Source organism: Urocampus carinirostris, chromosome 3, assembly GCF_059441175.1.
Source record: "Urocampus carinirostris isolate Australia breed hairy pipefish chromosome 3, RoL_Ucar_1.0, whole genome shotgun sequence".
Taxonomy (NCBI): Eukaryota; Metazoa; Chordata; class Actinopteri; order Syngnathiformes; family Syngnathidae; genus Urocampus; species Urocampus carinirostris.
In genome coordinates this window covers 40945375-40958433 of record NC_142351.1, presented here as the reverse complement: position 1 = coordinate 40958433, position 13059 = coordinate 40945375, and the positions used below count along the sequence as shown (strand labels likewise).

Below are 13059 nucleotides of genomic sequence, written 5' to 3'. Positions count from 1 at the left end.
AGGTTAGGCGACAATTTACCCTCATTGACGGATTTTTTTTAAGAGTTGATGAGAAAATTTCAAAGCTGTCCATCATTTTGACTGGTTGAAAATTGATTCATAAACCACAGCAGCACTATGTCCTCAGGAAACTAGCGTGGCACTTTAGGAGAGAGAGAGAGAGGCAGAGAGACAAAAAGACAAAGTCAGCGTGAGAGAAGCCCGGCCAAACCCAAACGTAATGATCGACATTTGAATCAGGCTCGTACTCAGACTTGGCCTTAAGATCTTAATTCTGACCTACAGTGACCGAACTGTGAGGTGCACCCCCCAAAAAAATAGTGTTTTATGACCATTCACATTTCATATATAAGGCACACTGTACTAAAAGGTGCATGGAATTGAAGACCCAAGGTTGCACAGAAAATAAATACTTTATTTTCCGGATGATAAGGCTTACCAAAAAAAAACAAATTGGTTAGAAATTTGAAAGTTAGCCTTAAAATCTGGCGTGCCTTATACCAGTGTCTGAAATAACGTCTGCCCGGACGGCCGGGACGTGCATAATTTAGGTCGGGGGTACGACTTACAAAACGTCCGACAACTTTTTCAAGAAAGAAAAAAAAATGTTTTTATTTTTTGTTTTTTATTATTTATTTATTTTCTAAATCAAACATTTGCTTTATTCCGATATCAAAATCTTCGTTCCATTTGGAAATTTCAGAATTTTGGTTCGTTTGGCAATTTGCATACTCAGCAGCCAATGAGAAGCCTGCAGCGAATAACTTAGTGCTTCTGGAATTTCCCGAGCGTGATAAGGTCGTGCATTGCCATATAATTTTCCAAAGTAGACGCACAGAGAACACAGGATAAATGGATAAGTGGTTAGGAATCAGGCCAAAACCTCAGCCCCAGAAGAAAGATTCAAAAGAAGCAAAATTTATGACGCTACAAAACATAAACGTACATTAAAAGCATCGTGGAAAGAGGAATTCACGTAGCTTGTAGGAGACGACGCAACGCAAACATTGCATGAATGAAGATGAGTTAATACAGATACATACTGATTGTCATATACATGCAATGAATGTTATAAGTATAAACTTAATTTTGAAGTGTTGTTCTGTTTTATATTCTGATTATCAATCCTTAATACTTTGCAACAATGGGTTTTTTTACGATTAGTCGTCTTATTGTGTTTCAACTTGTGAAAAATGAGGCAGGCAACTTTATGGTTGGGCAGGCAACTTTTCAGAGTTGTCTGCCCTGGTGTCCGGTAACTTTTTGTCATGAGTTTCAGACACTTCTTATACGTGGACTAAATCGGAAATGCATCTAGTATTTTTTTGTGTGCGATACTACGCGGGGTTTTACTTAGAACAGCGAGCAATCATTGTCATAAAAATTAACAAGCCTGGCATCCTATGCAATCTCCCTCGCAGGTGTCCAATATTAAAACAGAGCTACATTTCATATTCTAAGCAAGTGGGAAAACCTTATCACCCATAAAAAATAATTTGCAGATTTTCACATAGAAGGTTTTTGATGGTAAAAAGTACACACATTTACATGTATTTATTCGTATATAACGCACACCCCTAATTTTTTATCAAAAATATCAAACTAAGCATTATAAGTGACTTAGTTGCTGAATATGCGTTGCAATCATTTATGACAAAGTAAACTATAAACAAAATACAAACATAGAATTTACAACATATTTAAGTTCTTCATAGTCGGAATTATCACCAGATACACCACAGAGTTGTTTCCTTGTTGTGCTTTTTTTTGCAGTTGTTTATGTGCTTTAATACAACTTTCTGTTTCTCGAATCTCTAACATTCGTCCCTTGTACTGAGAATAAATATAGTGTCAGGTGAATTGGCCGGTCCAAATTGTCCCTAGGTGTGAACGAGCGAGTGAGTTGTCTGTCCCCTTGTGCCCTGCGATTGGCTGGCAACCAGTTCAGGGTGTCCCCTGCCCACTGCCCGATGATTGCTGGGATGGGCTCCAGCGCCCCCGCGACCCTACCGAGGATAAGCGGTGTAGCTAATGAGATGAGATAAGTTCAAATCAAATGCCTTTTTATAGGTCATGTATATCACTGGTTGTCCAGTGGTTAGGATTTTGCGCTCTCAATTTCCATTGCATAAATGACAAATACAGTAAGATACTACCGTTGTGTATAACGTGCACCCAAACTTAGAACTCGTTTTTAAGTTAAAAAAAAGGGCCTTATTAACGAATACATACGATACCTGAAAAATGAACTTGCGTACAGCAATTAAGTATTTGTACTTGATATTGTAGCCACAATTCCAAATTGCATTTGGTTAACTCCAGGTCTGAGCGAGGCTCCATCGGTCGTCTGGTCTACGAGCAGGAGCCGCCCGGTGTGCAGCGAGGAGCAGAGGAGGAAAGTGGCGGCGGAGAAGGCGAGAGTGGAGAAGAAGAAGAACACGGAGGTGTCGGGGCAGTCAGTAGTGAGGCTGAATCTCCGCAGGGAACCATAAAACACAAACCAAATGGCCGCTCGATGGTTATGGCACAGGGCCAGACTCGGAGCCCCGCCCCAGCCGTCGTGCCGATTCCTTCGGCGCGTGCCCTGCCCTCCCACACGATGCCTAGCCACCTCCAGCACGCACACCCTCACCCATCGCCCCTTCCCCACCTGCCCACCGTCTTGCACCACCACCCGCAATACAACCACATGCCGTACGTGCACCACGGCGGCGTTGCATACCTGCCGCACTTGGCTCAGCACAATTACCATCATCTGCACCACCACCTTCCACACACTTACCCAGAAGCCTCCCCATCACCGCTGCCTTCACCTGTTCCCCCTCTGTCCCCGATGCCGTCCCTTACGCCCTCGCCGCTGTCGTCTTCGGCTGATGCCCATCAGCACCTTCACCACCTTCACCACCAGCCGCACCTGCACCACCCTCTTCACCACCACCTCCTGTGCTCTGACGGCGACAACGAGAGCGTCAACTCCACCACCACCAACTCCAACGACGACACCACCGTCAACAACGGAAGCTCGGGCTCGTCCTCACGAGACAGCCTACGCGAGACGACGGCAGCCGTCAGCAAGCAGACGTATCAGCGCGAGAGCCGCCACAGTTGGGACTCACCGGCCTTTAACAACGACGTGGTCCAGCGCCGCCAATACCGCATTGGACTCAACCTCTTCAACAAGTGAGTAGATAGAGCCCCATATTGGGTTCATTCATCCATCCATTATATTCTGCTTATTCAGGGTCGGGTTGCCAGTGCTGCATTCTTAGCAGGGAAGCCCAGACCCCCATATACCTAGGCACTTTTTCCATCTCATCCAACAAGATCCCAAGATGTTCCCAGGCCAGCCAAGATATGTTGTCTCTGGCATTTTCTGGGTCATCCCGGCGACCTCCTTCCGGAGGCATCTTTACCCAAGCCACCTTAGCTAACTCCTTGCAACACGGAGGAGTAGCAACTCTACACTGAGTCTCTCCTGAATGGCCAAGCTTCTCACCCTATCTTTAAGGGAGACCCTAGCCACTCTGCAGAGGAAACACATTTTAGCCACCTGTGTCCGGGATCTCGAGCTTTTTCTCACGACTCACAGTTTGTTACCTTAGGTTAGAGTAGAACCGTATATTGACTGGTAAACCGAGTGCTTTGCCTTTCGGCTCAGCTCCTTCTTCACCATGACGGACTCCACAGGGTCTACCCGACAGCAGACACTGATCCGTTTGTCGGTCCCGCATTGCATTCCACCCTCACTCGTGAAAAAGACCCCAAAGTACTTGAACTCCTCCATTTGGGGCAAGATATCATCCACAACCCGCAAAGGGCTTGCCACCCTTTATTGTCTGAGAACCATGGTCTCAAACTTGTAGGTGCCGATCTTAACCCGAGCTGCTTCACACTCATCTGCAAACCACTCACATTGGGTTCATTTTGGCATTGAAATGTTTTTATGAGATAATGTTAACGAATGTCTATTTAAAACTAAACGACAAAATGATATGCTGATTGTCAGGAAGCCAGAGAAAGGAATCCAATACCTCATCGAAAGGGGCTTTGTTTCGGACACGCCAGTGGGAATCGCTAGGTTTATCTTGGAAAGGAAAGGCTTGAGCCGTCAGATGATCGGCGAGTTCTTGGGCAGTCGGCAACAGTTCAACAAGGATGTGCTGGAGTGAGTGCTGCTTTTATCCCCTTTGCTATTTGTGAATTACGAGATAACTCATAAGCTCCCTGTGTGTTTGTCATCAGCTGTGTCCTGGATGAAATGGATTTCTCAGGAATGGACCTGGATGACGCCCTGAGAAAGTTCCAAGCTCAGATCAAAGTTCAAGGTGAAGCCCAGCGAGTCGAGCGGCTGGTGGAGGCTTTCAGGTAAGCTTGTCTTTTTTCATGGTGTTCTTTCAGATTGTCTTGACGGCTATGCTTTGTACTCCCAGTCAGCGCTACTGCGTGTGCAACCCGGTGCTGATACGGCAGTTCCAAAATCCAGATACCATTTTCATCCTGGCGTTTGCCATCATTCTCCTCAACACTGACATGTATAGCCCCAACGTGAAGCCGGAAAGAAAGATGAAACTAGACGACTTCATCAAGAACCTGCGAGGTCGGTTGTGTTTCATTTTGATGTTTATTAAACTTCTAGGACAGTTTTTCTCAGCGCGTATGCTCTGCAACACTTGTGTTCCGCATAACCTTGTCTAGCGCACCACATGAACTATTCTAAAAAACAAGAAAAATACTACTTGAAAATAGCGATATTGGCAACATTTTCTGCCGTCTGTCAAATCAGACAATATTGCTCATTATTTGTTGCATTATCACAAAATTATGTGTTCAGGAGCTAAAACATATAAATAATGTTGGTAACAAATTTTAGTTTGAACTGTTGCCCTCGGGTAGATGATTGAGGACCATCAAGTCAAGAACTAAGCATCTGCTTCTGACTACCCCTTTTCGAACATGTTATGTGACATTATTTTGTTGTTGACTCATTGTTTTTGTCCTGTTTTTATTTTTATGTTCGAAATAAAAGTTTTCATTCATTCATTCAACTAATAGATCTAACACTGCTGTAAAAAGACTCGTTCACCATGCTTAGATGGGGATTATGAAATACAGTAATTACAAGGGGTGGTTCAGTTATTTTTTTTCTATTCCATGTTGCTTATTTTCTGTACTATTACCCATAACCTCTCATGCTGTAAAAGATATCCCATTAGCAAATGTTTTCTAAAATTTTTAATCGTGTTATTTTTCTTATTTAAACATGTATTAATACTTTTTAATGTACTCATTTTAATTTAATTTAGTAACAAAGCAGTCCTACCTTTATACACTTCAAAATTAACCTGCTCCACACCATGGATAAAGGAAAAATAACAATCAACGACACGCATACCTTTTAGCTCCTACAAATATAATTTCATGTTTTTTTTTCAGAAGGTTTGCTTTGAGATTTAAATCAGGGGGGGGATGGGACTCAGCTCAAAAAAATGTTGAGAATCACTGCTTTAGAAGCTAATTTCGCTCTGTCGTCTCAATCTCCAGGCGTGGACAATGGTCAGGACATTCCAAGAGATCTCCTGGTGTCCATCTACGGCAGAATCCAGAAATGGGAGCTGAGGACCAATGACGACCACGTGTCCCAGGTTCAAGCGGTGGAGAGGATGGTGGTGGGCAAGAAGCCCGTAAGTGCCGACCTATTCTTCCTGCCAATTGGGTGTCTGTTCTGACTGAATGACTTGAAAACCATTCACAGGTTCTGTCACTGCCTCATCGCCGACTAGTGTGCTGCTGCCAACTGTTTGAGGTTCCAGACCCAAACCGAGCCCAGAGAAGCGGCGTCCACCAGAGGGAGGTCTTCCTTTTCAACGATCTCCTCATGGTAAGACACCATATATTTGGTATAGTGATTTATTTTCAATCACACTTTGTGTAATAAAATGGTCCTTCTGTGTGAATAGGAGTGTTTATAGTTAGTTTTGTATTTGTAATGCCTAGCTACCTTTCCAAAAGTAAATTCCGGACTGCAGGCCGCTATCTTTTTTGCTACATTTTAAAAACTGCAACTAGCAACGGTAAGAGGAAAATGGTTAGCTGCTCATTTCCACAACTCATGCATACTAAATACAAAACACCATGATGACACGTGGAACACATTTATGATCCCCTTTGAGAGAAAATAGTCCATGTTTTTGACAACATTACTCGCAACCGGAGCAAAACAGGAGATTTGACAGGATTCATTCAATATTTACAAGGTACTCACAATATTTCAATTTTTTTAAGAAAAGTCAAGTTCTCAATCTATAGATCTGAATTGAACAGTAGTGGCAGTTGGCTGTCAGAAATGCTACACTTCTCTTTCTGTATCACTGGCATCAATGTCAGATGACTGAAGTGTCATTTAATCCTCAAGGAACAACGACAAGTGGATGCAATTTGGTCCATTACAGCGGCAATCATCAATGGCAGCAACACAAAAAGACATGTCTGTATTGCAATCCAGCACTATACAACATTTTAAAGGTGTGCGCCGGGCTTAAAGTGTAAGAAACTGATGGGAGATACAGTATTTTAATTTTATGGCTATTTCATCTTGCGGCTTAAAATTTAGTGCGGCTTCTTCAAAGACCAAATTGGGTATCATTCTTGGATTCAAACATGCGGCTTTTAATCAGGTGTGCTCTGTAGTCGGAATTCACGGTAATTTAAACACAAAGTTTTGAAATGAAATGAAAATGAAATGATCTGCATTTATATAGCGCTTTTCAAGTCAATGACTTCCCAAAGTGCTTTACATTGTGCTTCACATTTCCCAATAGCAGCCGTGATCTGTGCAGCCATGTAAGGCGCTAACCTGCTTATTGGGGGTAATTGGGGGTTCAATGTCTTACCCAAGGACACTTCGACATGTAACACGGACAAGCCGGGATTCGAACTGGGATCCCTTAATCCTAAAACGATCGCTCTACCTCCTGAGCTACTGCCGCCCCAAAACACTTTTAGTAAGTTTTGCAAATAAGTTTTACTTCTACAGGCTTGAGTTTTATCTGCCAATGTGCTTGATTTATTTCAGGCCAAAAAATGAAAATGCAAAAGGATTTTTCTATATGGGTTAAAGGGGAAACTTTGTGGTTGTAGTGTTTGTTAATTATTGTGTGCTCTTAAGAATGCAGAATGTGTTATACGGACAGTGGGCAGGGGACACCCCAAACTGGTTGCCAGCCAGTCGCAGGGCACACAGAGACAGACAACTCACTCGCTCATTAATACCTGGGGACAATTTGTACTGGTCAATAAACCTGAAATGCTTGTTTTTGGAATGTGGGAGGAAACCCACAAGGGCACAGGGAGAACATGCAAACTCCACACAGAAGGTTTCGATCTCATGACCTCAGAACTGTGTCGCACACGCACTAACCACTGCGCCGCCGTGAATGGGCAACCAATGGATACAAACTGTTGGATTTTGCTGCATTAATCCCACGCCACCATCTAAATACTGCTTTTAGACTCACATGAAGGAAGCATAAAAAAATCGGAGTCATCACTTTTTCTTTCCATACTTTTTTAGGTGACTAAGATCTTTCAAAAGAAGAAGGCCTCCGTGACATACAGTTTCCGACAATCGTTCCCACTGGTGGACATGCAGGTGCACACTTTCCAGAACACTTGTAAGAGACTTTTTTCCACCCTCGTTTCCAACTTGAATGATTCAACCACATAAAATGTATTACAAGCACAAGTGTACGGAATTTTGAACTTTTTATTCGCGGCCGACCAACTGGATCCGGTTATCGTTGCAGCCTTTGTCGCGGTTGTAGACGATAATACGCGTGCAAGTACGTGCATGTTGACACACTGAAGCCTGATCGAAAAATAATAAAAATATTATAAAATAATTAAAAAAAAAACGTTGGACGGGGATGCGAGAGTCTTACAAGGCATTTGTATTGTGATAAACAGGGAGACAGGATTTCCTGACCATATGTGCATTGATCTACTATGTTGAAAAATGTCTCATCCACCCTTACCGGACAAAATTTTGGATAATTGTGGATGAGTTCAAGTAAAAGGATTGATACTGAGTTACAAGGCCAGTTGGAATTAAGCATTGGCATTTATTGGATATCTCCTTCTGGAAAAACTAAAATACTTGCTGTTTTATAAAATCACTTTACTTTTGTCTTGATTTGCTTGAGACTGTGGGCACCAATGTAAGAAGGCATGTGTTACTGGAGTGCTGGACCTTCAGTGTTTTTAGTAGTCCTTCAGACAATTGTGTAAACCTTATTGTTTTTTTCTAAATTATTGTCTTTCGACATCAAACTGCTAAACTGTACACAACTGACAATATTATTTTGATGGCTAACAGCTTGATCTTGTACATTTTGTTATTTTCTAGCGCGGAATGTTTCAAAATACTGTAACTTACCAGCAAATGTAGAGCAAATGATGAATCATCTGTCATACACTAACAAATAGAACCAAAAAACGAGGAGGGGGACATGACGTCACTGATCGTCCCCTCAATGTTTCCTACCGTAATGAACAGCTTTGTAAAAGTAAATAAAAGCAGTGGGTCAAAAACGTAAGGGCCCATTGAACTCACCTTGGCACTGTTAACTCATACTTAATATACTCCGCATGAGATAACACAACAGTGCTCTCACTTTTGATTGACAGTGTTTAACAGCAATGCATTTAACCATTCGCTTATCTTGCAAGTCAAATTGTGAAGTTCTGATATTCAACATTTCCTTTTCAAGCACGGGTTAATTGAGCACATACTAAAACCCATAATAGATTTTTTTAAATAATTAAACTGATGAAACTGGGTTCCCACGGATCCTTGAAAAGATTTAAAAGGCATTTAATTCATTATTTTAGAAATAAGGCCTTAATTGGCATTAAAATGTCTTAAATCCATTTTTCAAAGTCTTAAGAATATGTACACAATTATAAGATTTATATTTTTTTGAACTAAAAAGATTTAGTAACATTTATCCATTGTTTTTTTCGATAATTTACCAATTTACTCTATTGGCAACATCGCCCTTTCAAAGCGGTGATGTGGTTTCAGTCTTAAAAAGTCTCGAATTTAACTTGCTGTAAGAACCCTTTGAAAATAAGCTTTGCATCATGTTGAAATCTGAAAACTTAACGAGACGGCGTGTAATATTTACTGAATCCTAGTAGTACCAAAAAAAACGTTAATTCTGTAAAGAAAATATTGATTTGAATACCAGGCAGAAATGCCTGTACCATTATATCAATGTTAATTTTTATGAAAAAAAGAATCGGTCGAGAAATTTGTATTTCTTTTATATAATGGAATCTCTACCTGAGGTAGCCAATATGTTTGTCTGGCAACTTGCCGTTATGCTGTGCCCTGTGACACTGGGTTCCGTTCATATTAGACCATACAGTGCCATCTAGTGGTCAAATATTACACACCGGGGCTTTATGAAGAGCCAATATTTTTAAAGAATGTTATGTGAGTGCTGCCCACTGAGTGAGCGCCGTGTCTTCCAGATTACCCCCACGGCATCAGGCTGACATCGGCCAATCCCGGCGGCGAAAGGAAGGTGTTGATCGTGTTCACGGCACCGAGCCAGCAGGACCGAGCTCGCTTCACCTCGGACCTGAGAGAGAGCGTGGCCGAAGTGCAGGACATGGAGAAATATCGCGTCGAGTGTAAGTGTGGGAAACCCTAACCTCTGTGTCGGCTCAATGGGAGAAAGAGAGGGAAAACAATCATACTTAAAAAAATACAAATAAAATAATAAATTAACAAATAAAATAAAATGAATACATTGAAAAAATACAAATAAGAGAAGAAAGAAATATATAAATATGTATTTTTTAAAAAATTAAATATAAAAGTATTTTTTAAATTAACAAAAAATAACTGATGAAAAATAATATAATAATAATAATAATAATTTCCTTTGTATTGTCATTCTTTGTAACAATGTACACAGAACGAAATGTCGATACACCTGACCCGTTGTAGCGAGCTGATGCAGCCGCAGCCAACAGAGGGCGCCGCCATTTTACCAATGTTATAAGTCTTAGGTATGACTCGGCCGAGGCGCGAACCAGCGACCTCCCAGAATATAGATATAATTCAATTTAGAAAAGAAAGAAAAAGCGGGAACGGTTCATCACGCTGTAAAACAGGTCTCCAACCAAAGAACTATTTTTTGTTACTAATCAGCGCGAAAGGCAGCCAATTTTATATGCATTTCTACAATAACAACTTATCCTGTTATTACTATTTTATTATCATGTTATTACCAGCTTCAATATTGGAAGTAGGGTTAAATAGAATCAGTCAAAGACTAAAAACATTTTTTATTAGAAAATCACAATGACTCAGCACTGGTGAGCTATTTTCAGAACAGATCCAAGGGAACCTCCGCTGTCCTCATGGGGGCTCCTCATTGGAGACCCCTGCTGTAAAACATGGAGTGTAACCTTTTATAGAGCATATTTGTTGATAAAATAGGTTAATTGTGAAAAGTGCAACAAATATAAAGCTATGGAATGTACCATTTTCTCGAATATGCTATTGGTAATATATATTTTACATTTAAAATCGTGCACTTTGAATCTTAAAATAATCATCCTGCCAACATTAAACCTCTAAGTACACTTCAATTTTAAAGTAACTGCATGAGGAAAAATGAAATGCTTCTTTGCACGTTTTAATTTTGTAATGGTTTATTTTTAATGAACAAATCCTTAAATGTAATTTTTTTTATCTGGGTACCGTATTTTCCGCACTATAAGGCGCACCTAAAAGTCTTGATTTTTTTCAAAAGCTGACCATGCGCCTTATAATACAGTGCGCCTTATATACGGCTCAATATTAAGACGCAAGGTCTCGCAACTTACGCAACAGCCGCCGACTCGATTTTCCCCCGAACGTGGAGTAGTCCGCGGTGTATGCTGGGATTTATATACCGGCGTTTCATTGGCTAACCAATGTGTCAATCATTATTTGAATCGATCGCTATTGGCTGAAGTTATTCGGAGCCTCGGATTGGCTAGAGGGCCAAAACAAACCCTGCAATTGGCCGAAAAAGATGTGTCAATCATCCGTTAAATCGATCGCTATTGGCTGAAGTTATTCTGAGCCTCGGATACGCTAGAGGGCCAAAACAAACCCTGCAATTGGCCAAAAAAGATGTGTCAATCATCCGTTACATTGATCGCTATTGGCTGAAGTTATTCGGAGCCTCGGATACGCTAGAGGGCCAAAACAAACCCTGCAATTGGCCGAAAAAGATGACTGAATAGCAAGCTTGCTAAAGTACGCCATAAAGAAACATCTTTCATTAGTTTGTATCTGTAAACATTTTACTCTCCTGGATTTACTACACTCACGGTTTTAAGAAGACCATGATTGCGTATCATTATTGAACGTGAGAACTTAGGTGAGTTATGCGGCTTTATATTTTCCCGGTATCTTGTTTTAGAACGATCTTGATGTTGCTGTGATGAGTTGAGTGAATTAAACTCAATTCCAAGTGTTTATTGTCATATGCACAGTAAAGTTGCGAGCGAAAAAGAAAATAGAAAGTAAGGAATGGTTGGCATGTCTTGAATTCCAAGACTTTAACCTTCCAAATGATATTTGAAATGGCGCATTTAAGTGACATCGTACGGACACCGCATCCGCACGTGTCTACGACACGTATTTGCTTCTTTGCAAGCTTTGGGAATGTTAAGGGGGTAATCAGTTGGACTGAATCATCTGACTGTTTTGTCGACGTTCCCATTGTAGCGCCTTATAATCCGGTGCGCCTTATCTATGGAAGATATAGGACCAAAAACTATTTTTGGGGGGTGCGCCCTATAACCCGGTGCGCCCTATAGTGCGGAAAATACGGTAGTTTTTTATTTACACCTATTTAACTTGCTGATTATATAAAAATATGGTTAATATATACAATAAAAATATGATTAAACACCTCTATTTTCTGAAGAAATAATAGACTTATTTAATTTGCCAATTATTAAAATGCTAAGATATTGGAAAAGTTGTTGGCAATCCAAAAAAAAAGAAGAATTGGCTAATTTAAGGTTATGGTTGTTTTTCTTTTGCTATATTTTATCTTGTTTCTTGAAAAAAAACAGGAACAACTATTAATGGTAGATAATTTAGGAAATATTTTCTTCATATGATTTGGAAAAAAAATATTAAAATGAGCAAAGACCTGCAATTTCTTTATTTATGCTTATTTTTAGGATAAATGTTGTCATTATGGAGAACACTGTAAAATATGTAAAAACTAGAAAAAAACTGTACACTGTAATATATTTTACCACTAGATGTCGCTGTATTGTGCAGTGCAACCAAAAATTTGTGCTACTAAGCACGAGTAGGTATACAAACTACAGACACTTAAAATGAGCCAACAGAACAATTGTTTTGATGTTTTTTACAGAGCCTTTAATGAGGTTTTTGCTTTTTTTCTGGGTACCCTTAGCAACAAAATGGCGGACAATCATGTTTTACATTTTTAGGGTGCATTAAATACTGAACAATGTCCCTTAAATATAAGCCGGATTTTATTTTTTTGCAGTGCGGACCAAAATGCGCGTACGTAACAATGCTTTCTTCCTACCCGACATGCAGCCGAGCTCGAGAAGCAGAAGGGCGTAATGCGGCCCGCCGTGCTGAAGGCGGGCGGCCCAGGCAACGGTGCCGGAGTGGTTGGTCCCGCGAAGAACGAGGCGGTGAACGGAACCCTGGGCCGGCCCAGCCTGGACGACACGTACGCATCAGCGGACGGACTCAAACGCACAGCGCTCAGCTCGTCGCTCAGAGACCTATCGGACAGCGGTCAGCACAGCTTCCTTTTTGGACCGTTGAATCTATCAAGTCGAGTCACATTTAGTTGTATAGCCCATAATCACTAAAAGTCACGAAGGCTGCACGGACCACCATTAAAATACCCCCTGATTTGAAACCTATATGAGGGCAACGATAAACTAAAAAAAAAAAACTCAGCATGAAGACGATTAAAAAACCCTTAGAAGAGATCAGACAAG

At 40.9% G+C, this 13059-nt stretch overlaps 1 protein-coding gene across 8 annotated transcripts in view; it reads left to right on the top strand.

Annotated features, from left to right (window-relative positions):
- Positions 1-13059, top strand: part of LOC148369719 (IQ motif and SEC7 domain-containing protein 1-like) — a 106523-nt gene that overhangs the window by 89027 nt on the left and 4437 nt on the right. For all 8 annotated transcript variants that reach the window (XM_088331867.1, XM_088331871.1, XM_088331872.1 and 5 more), the window contains 9 exons: positions 2323-3180; positions 4007-4165; positions 4243-4365; positions 4431-4597; positions 5542-5681; positions 5753-5878; positions 7571-7670; positions 9532-9693; positions 12644-12850. In XM_088331867.1, coding sequence (XP_088187993.1) covers positions 2323-3180; positions 4007-4165; positions 4243-4365; positions 4431-4597; positions 5542-5681; positions 5753-5878; positions 7571-7670; positions 9532-9693; positions 12644-12850 — 2042 coding nt within the window. The remainder of the gene's footprint in view (positions 1-2322; positions 3181-4006; positions 4166-4242; positions 4366-4430; positions 4598-5541; positions 5682-5752; positions 5879-7570; positions 7671-9531; positions 9694-12643; positions 12851-13059) is intronic.